This window comes from Rhinatrema bivittatum, chromosome 1 (genome assembly GCF_901001135.1).
Source record: "Rhinatrema bivittatum chromosome 1, aRhiBiv1.1, whole genome shotgun sequence".
In the NCBI taxonomy this organism is placed as follows: Eukaryota; Metazoa; Chordata; class Amphibia; order Gymnophiona; family Rhinatrematidae; genus Rhinatrema; species Rhinatrema bivittatum.
In genome coordinates, this window is record NC_042615.1 from 520,574,021 (window position 1) to 520,587,131 (window position 13,111).

The 13,111-nt window shown below is 41.8% G+C and overlaps 1 protein-coding gene across 1 annotated transcript in view; it reads right to left on the reverse strand.

Annotated features, from left to right (window-relative positions):
* Positions 1 to 10,503, reverse strand: part of SMC5 (structural maintenance of chromosomes 5) — a 281,089-nt gene extending 270,586 nt beyond the window's left edge. Inside the window, exons 1-2 of the mRNA XM_029612667.1 lie at positions 10,179 to 10,503; positions 4,266 to 4,407 (exon numbers count right to left, since the gene is read on the reverse strand). Of these exons, the coding sequence (XP_029468527.1) occupies positions 4,266 to 4,407; positions 10,179 to 10,372 (336 nt within the window). The 5' untranslated portion in view covers positions 10,373 to 10,503. The remainder of the gene's footprint in view (positions 1 to 4,265; positions 4,408 to 10,178) is intronic.
* Between the last annotated feature and the right edge of the window lie 2,608 nt (positions 10,504 to 13,111).

Below are 13,111 nucleotides of genomic sequence, written 5' to 3' on the forward strand. Positions count from 1 at the left end.
CAGGCTAAGACCAAATCTTGGCTCTGGGAGATCTGGAGTCTTTTTTTTTTTTTCCTTTCAGCCTAAAGACAGACCACGTGTTTTAAAAAGACTCCTTTGTTGATGCATTAGTTCTCTAGCTCATGTATTACTCATGTTTTTTGCCCATCAACACTGTTCTCAGTTACCTGTATATCCCTATTTAGCCTACCCTCTTTTTTAACTATTCCCTACATTTATTCATGTTATTTTGACGAGTTATTGTTGTCTATTTAATATTTAATAATATTTAATATTTAAGAACATAAGAACATAAGAAAATGCCATACTGGGTCAGACCAAGGGTCCATCAAGCCCAGCATCCTGTTTCCAACAGTGGCCAATCCAGGCCATAAGAGCCTGGCAAGTACCCAAAAACTAAGTCTATTCCATGTAACCATTGCTAATGGCAGTGGCTATTCTCTAAGTGAACTTAATAGCAAGTAATGGACTTCTCCTCCAAGAACTTATCCAATCCTTTTTTAAACACAACTATACGAACTGCACGAACCACATTCTCTGGCAACAAATTCCAGAGTTTAATTGTGCGTTGAGTAAAAAAGAACTTTCTCCGATTAGTTTTAAATGTGCCCCATGCTAACTTCATGAAGTGCCCCCTAGTCTTTCTACTATCCGAAAGAGTAAATAACCGAAAGAGTAAATAACCGATTCACATCTACCCGTTCTAGATCTCTCATGATTTTAAACACCTCTATCATATCCCCCCTCAGTCGTCTCTTTAATAATAATTTAATAATTATGTCCTTATGTTCAGAAACTCTGTTTAATGTAACGCCTCAACCGCGACAGTTTTGTTCTATGTAAACCGACCTGATTTGATATTTGTATTGAGAATGTCGGTATATAAAAATCCTAAATAAATAAATAAAGACCTCTGGTGTCTGCAACTGCTGGAGACAGAGGCTACTAACAACTTCCTAAGTTCAACCCCCCCTCCCTTTAGAGCCAGCAGTGAGGACACAAGGGAAAAGGAATAGCCTCTCTCCAGCAGCTGAGGAATATCTATTCCTACTAGTCCAGATTGGTCTAGTAGGAAGAAAAGGAATACTGTTTTTCTCTGTGTTGCACCATCCCGAAGTAGTGGTGGTGGTGATGTCACAAAGCAAAACCAAGTACTCTTCCTCTATCTGCCGGTAGAATGACATAAATCCACTGGACTGGTGGAACAGGATGAAATGGAATTATAGTTTTCAATCCTTTTAAAGTCTAAGTCCAGCTTCTCCATTTAAGGCTATGGGAGAAAGTGGCAAGTTCAAGCACTGCCCAGCAGGTTTCAGCTACCTCTTCCTCTGCTGCAGGCCAGTATTTTTGTTTTTCCGGCTTTCTCGCAGCAGAGGATTACACGTCTACAGCTTCAAACTGCTGCTTCCTCCCAAAGTTTTATGGTTCGGGAAGGACAAAAAGGGACTTAAGTTGCAAAGTGCAGTCCCAGAAGCACTGTCAGGTCTATCCTGTAAAGTGCGTCCGCGGTTTCCCCGTCCCTAACCGGCTCTCTACTCACTTTCCGGCCGCGTTAGCCCTTCCTGCGATCCCGAATCCCCTTTAACCTACTCCTACCGCGTCCTAAAATCCCCGGCCAACCCCTTCCGCACGCGGCATGCATATTGCATGCAAACGAGCGAATTAGCTATTCCCTAGCATCCCGTAACCCGCGCCCCGACTATCGCTACCTTTCCCTGCCGTTTTGTCGCGCGTTTAACCTGCTAACTTACCGCCTACCCTGACCCCTGCGGTAGAGGCAGGGGTAAGGGTAGGTGGCAAGCTTTCCCCCAGCCCGGACCCGACTTACCTTCTTGGCCGGACGGCCTCAAAAGTATCGTGGCTCCCCTTTTTTTTTTTTTTGCTTCGCCGCTGTCAGTCTGTTCTCCCTCCTCCCGGAGCAAGGCTGCTTTTCGCGCCCTGCTCCGGGAGGAGGGGAGAAGAGATGACAGCGGCGAAGCAAAAAAAAAAAAAAAAAAAAGGGAAGCAATTTTGGGTTTTTTCCAAAAGCGACTTACTTTTGGGATCTGTCAAGATCCCAAAAGTAAGTCGCTTTTGGACGCCTGCACAACTTACTTTTTTTTGCAGCCATCAGCAGGAACACATGGCGATCGTGGCTCCCGTAGCTCCTCTCCACGAAGATGGCCGCCTGCACGGGGGAAAGTGTGCAATTGGCCGCTGAAGACGTGACGTCATGACGTTTGGCGTCACGGGATGTGACGCCACGTCTTGAGCGGCCAATTGCACGCTTTCCCCGTGCAGGCGGCCATCTTCGTGGGGAGGAGCTACGGGAGCCACGATCGCCATGTGTTCCTGCTGATGGCTGCAAAAAAAAAAGTAAGTTGTGCAGGCGTCCAAAAGCGACTTACTTTTGGGATCTTGACAGATCCCAAAAGTAAGTCGCTTTTGGAAAAAACCCTAAATTGTCGCTTTTGGAAAAAACCCAAAATTTTGAAAAAAAAACCAAAATTGCTTTTGGTTTTTTTTCGCTTCGCCACTGTCAGTGTCTATTATCCCCTCCTCCCAGAGCAAGGCTGCTTTTCGCGCCCTGCTCTGGGAGGAGGGGAGAAGAGACACTGACAGCGGCGAAGCAACTTACTTTTAGCTTTTCGTTTTTTCGCGCTTTTTTTTGCTTCGCCGCTTCGTACTGCCAGTCCCTTCTCCCCTCCTCCCGGAGCAAGGCTGCTTTTCGCGCCCTGCTTCGGGAGGAGGGGAGGGGGGACTGGCAGTCCCGACTTCCTGGTATCTGTCATTTGAAATGACATTTGAAATGACAGATACCAGCGTGGCGTGAAGCGTTAGGCCCGCGCACCCAGGATACTGTATAGGCGCTCTATCCAGTAAAATGGGTTGCGCGGGCCTAAGGCTTCACGGACGCGGTTTACATTTACATAAAATTAATGTTCAGGATCGAGCTGTAGGTGTGCTGCACTGTGCGTGCGGCAACCGCGGGTGCCGCAGGCACTAACGCAGCTCTTCCTACCGCTCGGTACAGGATAGACCCGTGTGTGAATAGCTGCCAGTAGTCTTTACTGGTGGGGCATTTTGGAAGGTATATTAGCTGTGCTAGTATGTAGAAAAGAGAGCAAGCCAAAACAGCAAGTGTAGCATAACCCTATTATGCTCGCAGCACTACTGGCAGAGCAGAGCCAGGCAGCACAACTAGTGAACTGCTGATACAGACAAATGACAGGCCATGAGATGTTCTTTGTTTTACTTAGTAAATAATGCCTAAACATTAATAAAATGGTTTAACTTAAGGTAAAACAGATCACTGCCTACGAAATGTAAACATGCATACATTTTCTTGTAATTAATATGCACCAAATCCAAGGAAGTAAAGGAGGGAAAGAACAGGAAATAAAAATGAGAAAAATAGTGATTTAATTTATAGTGAAAAGCAGCGGTGGCGAAATATTTAGACAAACTAGGCAACAACTAAATTTTTTTTTAAACCTGGGCAAAAAAAAACAAAACCTTTTTCTTTGCATTCTTCCCCCCCCCCCCCTTTTTTTTTTTTTTTTTAACTTTTTGCCATTTTGTTTCTTTTTTCTCTATATTTTTCATGTTTGCTTGTTTTGGGGGTTTTTTATTACTCTTGTTTTTGCTTTGGTTTGGAGGTGTTTACATTTTTTTTTTCTTTTGACTAGGTGTTGTCTATTTGTATTTTTTTCTTTTTGTGTCTATTCTCTCCTCTCTCTATATAGCCTTGCTAAGGTAGGAAGCAATCCAGGACAGTGGCAGCTCCTTCTAAACCAGCAGCTAACACCAGATGGCAAGTTATAGGCACGCAAGCATTTTCTGATTAGCCATACTAGGCCCAAGTTGCAATATATGCTAGGATACTGCCACAAATGGGACAGTCTTAAATCAATCATAATCCAGAACTCTCTCACCTAATATTACTTCTCTCTCTCTATTATGCCTGTATCACTTTCTTCTAAATCCCTAAGGGTAATATCACAAGCATATTCTTAACCGTCTAAAATAGGATAATAAAAATAAAATGGTACTTAAAGACATTTCATAGTTTAGAATCAAGATCAGGTTACATAAATCCATTATCAGTAAAGATTGTTTAAATAAAATTGGAAAAATACACATACAGTAACACCACCACAAATATCTAGTTTATATAATACTGTTGAATAATGGTGTCTGTAGTTCTCTGCTAATTTTAAAAGTATTTCATAAGAAGCTATTGACATTTTCTAACTTTAGTATTCAAATCTCAAAAATATACTTACTTTATCTGCTCGACCAATAAAAGATGGCTTCCCTGCCAGGCCCAGACAGATGGCACAAACTATACTGGACTTTCCTGTTCCATTTGCTCCTACTATCATATTCAAATGAGGTCCGGGAGCCACCTCACAAACATCATATGTCCTGAAAACCAACATCAATATATTCTTAATAGATATTAAGAAAGTAAAGTGAAAGATAATAAAACTTTGACCTGTGACAATTTTTTTTTTTTTTTAGAAAGTTTGTGCCCTTATTCTCCTTTAGAATAACTTACAGTGCAATATTCATAAAAAGACAAAAAGAGGTTTCCTAGCACCCAGACAGAGGAATTCATGACCAGTGAGTTATGTACCTCTACCAGCTGATGGAGATGGAGCAAACTGAGGTCACAGTATATATACTCCTGCAGTGACATCAGCCTGCCAGTGTTCTCCATCTCCAGCAGATGGTAGATGTGCATTTCCCTAAAAGGGATTACTTCAAATTTTAGAGGAGAAATAAGTTTAATTCGCCCCACTCTCCTGTTGTGATGCCAAATGATCCCTCCTCCAGTTGAGAATTCCTGAGATGATTTCCATGGTCCTGTAGCTGCTTTTCTCAGCCAGCATGGACTTAGCTGATTAAAGCAGCTGAAAGGCAGCAGATGCAAGAAGCCAAGTGCAGCAATGACTGTACCTGCCCTCTCCCCTTGCAGCCGGAGATAGTCTCTATACTCAGCTGGGAAAGGCTGAGTTCAAGTAAGGTTAAAAAAAAAAAAGAGAGAGAGAGTCAGAGACAGAGATGAAGAGTTGTTTGAATTAGCACAAGTTTGAAACTTGAGAGCAATAGAACCAAATCATCAGATCTTCAAAACTAGCACCTCTGCATAAGTTTCAAATTTATGCTAATTCAACTCCTTTTTGTGTCTGCTACCATGTATCCAATATATAGGCACATATTTTTCTGCATTCTTAAAGCAAAGGCAGAGAAATGTATTTTAATATTTGCAAAAGAGATTTTTTTGTGCTTAATCCCATTTCTCACCCCATTTTTCATAGTCAAGAACCTTCCCCAAAGAGAAGTGCACCAGGGTCATTCACAATCATAACAGGAAGCGCAAAAACAAATAACCTGAGGTTTTGAAGTCTTCTTAAATCTGACACCACACTTAACAGTAATTTTTTTCTGGCTCAAGGGCCCATTGAGTTATTTAGGATTAACACTGGAGACTACATTTACCTCAGTGACTGTGAATGTTGCTTCTAGAAAATTCGATTCCAGTCCTTGAGGGCCACTAACCTCATGATATCCCTTAATGAATATACATCTCTCTTAGGGATATCCTGAAAACCTGAGCAGTTTAGGGCCCTCAAAAAGTGGAGCTGGACACCCCTGCTTTCAGATTTGAACACAGGAAGCAGGCATGGTAGAACTACTTATAGACCATTAAACTGGCTCCAGTATTATTTATTTATTTTATTTATTTAAATAATTTATATACCGGAGGTTCCTGTATAATATACATATCACCACGGTTTACATAGAACAGTAACAATCGCTACATTTAGCGGATTACATAGAACAGGATTAAACAACGAAGTTTTACATTGAGCAAAAGACGTAAACAAGTTTTTACATTGAAACAAACGAAGTACCATATATTTTTGTGTAACAGTGCTAGCAATATAACTTATTAGTACCACAGGCTTTATTTAATAAATGTATTCACAGAAGACAAATTATACATAGTGGGCAACAATCTGACTAAATCACATATTAAATGTGTTGTTCCAAAAGGCCATATGGTTTGATACTACTGCTTACAGACAGGACACAAACTTTCCATGTTGTCCCATTTCATCATCATGATTTCCACCTTCTTTTTGATAATGGATTGATAGAAATACCTGGGTGGAAAAATATTTATAAGATTTAAGCCCCAGCCAAAAGTTTTTAGTGGCCAGAAAAATGTACTTATATTACACTTTATGTTTTAGTTATGTTGCTCTCTAAACCACTAGAAGGGTTTTTTTCTCTTCTTGTCCTTAACGTTTACATTTTTTTGCTCTCCCCCTCTCCTCCAGCCTTCAGAGATCCTTCCTATTCTTTTTCCCAGAATGATCATTTGCTGTGGCCCAGCAAATAGGGCCCTAGCAGCACCAGCCATAATAATCTGCTCACCCAGACTACAACAACTACCTCCTACCTGGCAGGGGTCCCTCCTATGTCTTTTATTGGGTGCCAGGTTCCATGGAGTCTCTATGACTGATGTGTTTCATTATGAATATCCCTTTGTAATCCGCTCAGATTTGTGGATTAGCGGAATATAAATTTTATAAACAAATTTTGGGTATCCATGAGAGCTGAGATTTTTCCAGCCTTGGAAATACCTCTTCAGATAGCAAGGTAAAAATATTGTTCAGACTGGCAAATAATAAAGATTCACATCTACCTTTTCTAGACCTCTCATGATTTTAAACACCTCTATCATATCCCCCCTCAGCCGTCTCTTCTCCAAGCTGAAAAGTCCTAACCTCTTTAGTCTTTCCTCATAGGGGAGCTGTTCCATTCCCCTTATCATTTTGGTCGCCCTTCTCTGTACCTTCTCCATCGCAATTATATCTTTTTTGAGATGCGGCGACCAGAATTGTACACAGTATTCAAGGTGGGGTCTCACCATAGAGTGATACAGAGGCATTATGACATTTTCCGTTTTATTCACCATTCCGTTCTTTTTTTTAATTCTTTATTTATTCATTTTTCAATTACATAAACAAAAATCACATTTGCTTATAAAGAAATACTGTGGGTTCTTAATTATCATATTCCTTGTGCCCCAACTCCATACAAATATTCTTGTGAAAAAACCTAATAATCAACTTAAATAGTAATATTTACTTAATTGGAGTAATAAACAATATCTATAATCACATTTTTCAGCTATTAAGTCCCACTCCTAGCAGAATATTTAGTGAGGAAGAGATTTGAAATCTTTTAAGGAAGTTCAAAAAGGATTAACCATATTAATCTAAACTCATGGTGCACGTTACAACAGTTCCATACCTATTCTTACTGGGTTACAGTATTAATTTTCCTGGCGTCTATAAACCCTTTTACTTGGTCAGAGGTGAAAAACACAAAACGTTCAACTCCCTTAGTTAGGAAACATTTACAAGGAAACAACATTTTAACAATATAGCCCAGCCCAACTACCTCTTGTCTGAGGTTTAAAAAAACCCCGACGCCTAGCCTGCGTGGCTGGGGCCAAATCTGGAAATATTTTCACAGCAGCTTCATGAAAATTAATCGGGTATTTCCTGAAATATGATTTCATCACCATGCCAATATCCTTAGTTGTAATAAACGATACCAGAAGTGTTCCTCTATTAATTACTTCTAAGGTTGAATCTTCTAAAAAGCCAGTCAAGTTTCCTAAAAATGGAACATTACTGGCATTTCCCAGTCTTCTTGATGAAGGAAGAAAAAAAGCAGGAGTTAATAGATGGAAAGTTCCCTTCACTTATTTCCAGCTTTTCCAGAAGAAATTTCTTTAAAGTAGTGTAGGGAATTTCCCCCGCTACTCTAGGAAAATTTGTCAAACGTAAATTTAAATGTTTTGATTTATTTTCAAGAAATTCCATACGTCTGGTTAACACCTCACGATCTTTAATTGCAGCTATCTTATACTGCTGAAACTCATTGCCCTTCTCTTCCAAACCATTGACTTTCCCTTTCACGAAATCGACTTGGTTTTGCATATCTGCAGATTTTTGAAAACATTGTGAATTAGAGTATTCCATTTTGTCATTCAGAGAATTTATAGCAGTAGCCATCCCAGCCATGAAATCCCATAGAGAGTCTAAAGTCACCTGTGCAGGCCACGTTGGAATGGCGATTAACTCATTTCTATTGGCACTTTCTGCAATCATTCCTCCTTCCAGCCTTTCACTGGTTTCTGTTGATCCCGCACCATTCCGTTCCTAATAATTCCCAACATTCTGTTTGCTTTTTTGACTGCCGCAGCACACTGAACCGACGATTTCAATGTGTTATCCACTATGACGCCTAGATCTCTTTTCTTGGGTGGTAGCACCTCATATAGAACCTAACATTCGGGCCGATACAGTACATTGCGCTCTGGTGGAGCGCACTGTTAGCCCGAGTTTGGATGTGCGTTTTCAACGCGCTAGCTTTACCCCTTATCCAGTAACATGCAAATGCATGTTGATGGCCCTATTAGCTATTCCCGCGCGATCCAGAAAGCAAAATGTGCAGCAAAGCCGCACATTTTACTTTCAAAAATTAACGCCTGCCCAAAGGCTGGCGTTAATTTCTGCCGGCGCCAGGGAAGTGTACAGAAAAGTGTGCTATGATATTAAGTGTGCTATGATATTAAGCCTGCGACTTAATATTGCTATGATATTAAGTCGGAGGGTGTACAGAAAAGCAGTTTTTTCTGCTTTTCTGTACACCCCCCGACTTAATATCATAGCAATATTAAATCGGAGGCCCCAAAATTAAAAAAAAATTTAAAATCAGCCCGCGGGTCGGAAGACAGATGCTCAATTATGACGGCATCCGTTTTCCGAAACCATGGCTGTCAGCGGGTTTGAGAACAGACGCCAGCAAAATTGAGCGTCGGCTGTCAAACTGACTGACAGCCGCCGGGCCCTCATTTGCGTCGGCTGTCAAACTCACTGACAGCCGCCGGGCCCTCATTTGCGTACTAAATTGCGCACACAGGAGAGTCGCCTGTGTGCGTGTCGGGAGAGCAGGCACTCGCCTCGTAGCGCCGGTTCTCCCGTGGGTTTTACTGTATCGGCCTGATTGTGTAACTATAGCATGGGTTATTTTTCCCTATATGCATCACCTTGCACTTATCATGCAAACTTCCTGTTAATGATCGCATTAACATTACAGAGAGGCGCACTAACTTACCTTGTGTTTTCCTATCACTAGAAACTTAATTCGTAGTCTAAGATGGAGTATAGTTTCCAGGGTTATGGGCAGGGGCTGAAGTTCTGTTGCTGAGACCTATAGTTGGGATTTTATGCATACAAAATATGATTTATGTGCACAAAAAAGCTCTCTGTGCAGAAGACATTTTGTGCATGTCATTTTCTTTACAGAAAACATTTTGTGCATATAAAAAGTTTTCTAAACAGAAAAAAATATGATTTGTGTGCCTAAATGTTTTATGCTCACTAAGCATTTTCTTTAGGCACATTTTCAGGTTCATGTAATTTTTCATCCTGATACATTAGTATACCATTAGCTTATTGCAATGGGCGTTTAAAAATTGTTAGCCTGTGCATTAAAAAACTGCACTGAATTTCAAGGATCTACTTGCTTATGACTCCTTTTAAGCTCAAATTTTGGAAAGACGAGTAACTAAACCTAAATCCCCATTCGCGTTTTTGTACCATTTCAGTTTCTTGGATATAGCTCCAGCTTTAGATGGCAGGGTTGCTGTTCGCAGTTCTTTAAGCCTTGGTTTACCTTCTGTTTTCAACTAAGAAAACCACTGCAGGTGGCATATTGCAACAACTTTGTTTATATTTTGCTTTGACTGGCCCTCTGATCTGGGTCATACATGGGGGCTTCCAATTTGTGCTTCTTATCCCTTTGCTCTCTTTTTGTAATACTAGAAAAGAGAGCTACTAAAATAAACCAGGCTTGCATTCTATTGTGCAACACCATGATAATGAAATAGTGCTTGAATTTTTTTTTGTAGATTTGGGCAAGCTAACTAAAATATGATATGTGCATCATGCACCACCAGAATTCGTTACTCTCACACAGTGACACTTCATTAAAGCGCAGCTCCAAAACAGAGATAAAAGAAACGGTGAGTTGTCAGCTCGGCTGCATCTGTGGCCAGGGAGCTTACAGAAAGGGCTGCCACGCTCGGGAGGGAAAGGTTTGGCACTCACAAGAAGTTTTCCATCCTGATGCGAGTGATGGAGCCCTCCACAAACGCCTGGCTCCGGGCAGGCTGCCGGGCACCTCCTGCCCCCTCTGTGGTGGCGCCGCTGGCCTGCCCCTGGCCGCTTGGTGCGAGAGCGGGGGCAGAGGCTGCAGACCTGTCGCGGGAACGCCCGGCTTTCCTCTTGGCCGGGGTCGCCATGCCTTCCAGCACCCAGGACCCGGATCCGCGCGAGACAAACGGCCCGGAGAGGAGATAAGGAAAGGCTCTCACACTGTCCCTCGGTTTCAGCTTCAACGGAAACGAAAGTGAGAGTGGCGTCCTCGGCCGGCGACGTCATATACGTGTTACATGGGCGCGCCTTCCCCCCCCCCCCCCCCCGCGTGCTCGTGCTCGAGCACATACAGTGGGGTAGGAAGGTTCTCCGGCGCCGGGAGGAGGAATGCATTTGTGTTGCCTCCTCTGCCCCCCCCCCCTTCCCAGCATTACATCATCATCATCATCATCTCCTTGTAGAAATGCTTGAGGTCATAGAAACAGCAGACATTTCAAACAACACCCTCTTCTCGCCTTCTACCTGCATGCAGCTGAAAAAAAAAAAAGAGGACCCCTGGGCAGCGGGTCCGTCCCCCCCCCCCCCCCCCCCCCCAAAGCCTGATACCCAAGAGTTTTGACCCTTCCCGCTCACCCGTCACTGTGCCACTGTGCATGTACAGCAAAGGGCTCGCTCCCAAAGTCAATACAGGCCAGTATAGTGCTGGTTAAGGGGATGTGTGACTGAGGCTCCCTCTGCTGTTATGTTGCTGATTTAACTTTTTTTTAAAGTCTTTTTTTGACCTCGTTTGTGATCTAGTTGGAAGACTTGGTTAGCCTTGAAGTCAACATAATGCCTTCAGGTTTTTAAGTGTTTCCTTTTGTTTTGGGCAGTCAAGCTGAAAATCGCGACCACGTCTCCGCAGGAAAAGAAAGGCTGAGAGGCTTTGCCTAGGGGCCAGGGAGATTACAGCTCAACATGTTCAGTAGAGCATGTTGAAAGCTCTAGATCAGGGGTTCCCAACCTTTCAAGAAACATGAACCCCTTTTCAGCTTCAAAATGTTTCACTCACCGCAACACACTTCTCTTTCATTTTTTCATGTCATAACAAAAGAAATAATGATATGCACTCCAGAATCAATTATAATGTATAAAGCTTTGATCCAAACTGAATATTTCGGGAAGGCAATTTTCAAAGCTATTTAAAAATTGCCTTCATAATTGAAGGTTGAAACCATTCCACCTTCCAATCCAGCTGCAATGAGGAAAAGGAAGCCAGTTCAAAAAAGTTCCAGGTTGGTAACTTGGTATGGCCTGGCAGAAAATCAGCACCGGTACCTGGAGACCTGCAAACTAATTTTCAAAGGGACACTGCCCATGGAGTTTCCTTTTGAAAACTTGGGCTGACAGAGGAAAGCCAGTACTTTTGTTCCTGCATGCTTTTCATCTGTTTTGAAGCAGGTGCAAAGTACATACGTGAAAGTGTGCACAAAAATTTCAAAATTAAATCTCTGCATTTAGTTTCCCTCCACAACCTAGTCCTACTCCTTTTTTTCTCCACAGGTAAAATTTGTCTGCATGCTGTTAAGAACATAAGAACATAAGAAAATGCCATACTGGGTCAGACCAAGGGTCCATCAAGCCCAACATCCTGTTTCCAACAGTGGCCAATCCAGGCCATAAGAACCTGGCAAGTACCCAAAAACTAAGTCTATTCCATGTAACCATTGCTAATGGCAGTGGCTATTCTCTAAGTGAACTTAATAGCAGGTAATGGACTTCTCCTCCAAGAACTTATCCAATCCTTTTTTAAACACAGCTATACTAACTGCACGAACCACATTCTCTGGCAACAAATTCCAGAGTTTAATTGTGCGTTGAGTAAAAAGAACTTTCTCCGATTAGTTTTAAATGTGCCCCATGCTAACTTCATGGAGTGTCCCCTAGTCCTTCTACTATCCGAAAGAGTAAATAACCGATTCACATCTACCCGTTCTAGACCTCTCATGATTTTAAACACCTCTATCATATCCCCCCTCAGTCGTCTCTTCTCCAAGCTGAAAAGTCCTAACCTCTTTAGTCTTTCCTCATAGGGGAGTTGTTCCATTCCCCTTATCATTTTGGTAGCCCTTCTCTGTACCTTCTCCATCGCAATTATATCTTTTTTGAGATGCGGCGACCAGAATTGTACACAGTATTGAAGGTGCGGTCTCACCATGGAGCGATACAGAGGCATTATGACATTTTCCGTTTTATTCATCATTCCTTTTCTAATAATTCCCAACATTCTGTTTGCTTTTTTGACTGCCGCAGCACACTGAACCGACGATTTCAATGTGTTATCCACTATGACACCTAGATCTCTTTCTTGGGTTGTAGCACCTAATATGGAACCCAACATCGTGTAATTATAGCATGGGTTATTTTTCCCTATATGCATCACCTTGCACTTATCCACATTAAATTTCATCTGTCATTTGGATGCCCAATTTTCCAGTCTCACAAGGTCTTCCTGCAAATTATCACAATCTGCTTGTGATTTAACTACTCTGCACAATTTTGTGTCATCTGCAAATTTGATTATCTCACTCGTCGTATTTCTTTCCAGATCATTTATAAATATATTGTTCACAGCACAGGCACTTTTATAAATATATTGTTCACAGCACAGGCACTTTTACCCTTAGTGTTGGAGAATGGTTATTTTCAAAAGGGCCTTTTTACATCTGCTTGTGATTTAACAATCTGCTTGTGATTTAACTACTCTGCACAATTTTGTGTCATCTGCAAATTTGATTATCTCACTCGTCGTATTTCTTTCCAGATCATTTATAAATATATTGTTCACAGCACAGGCACTTTTATAAATATATTGTTCACAGCACAGGCACTTTTACCCTTAGTGT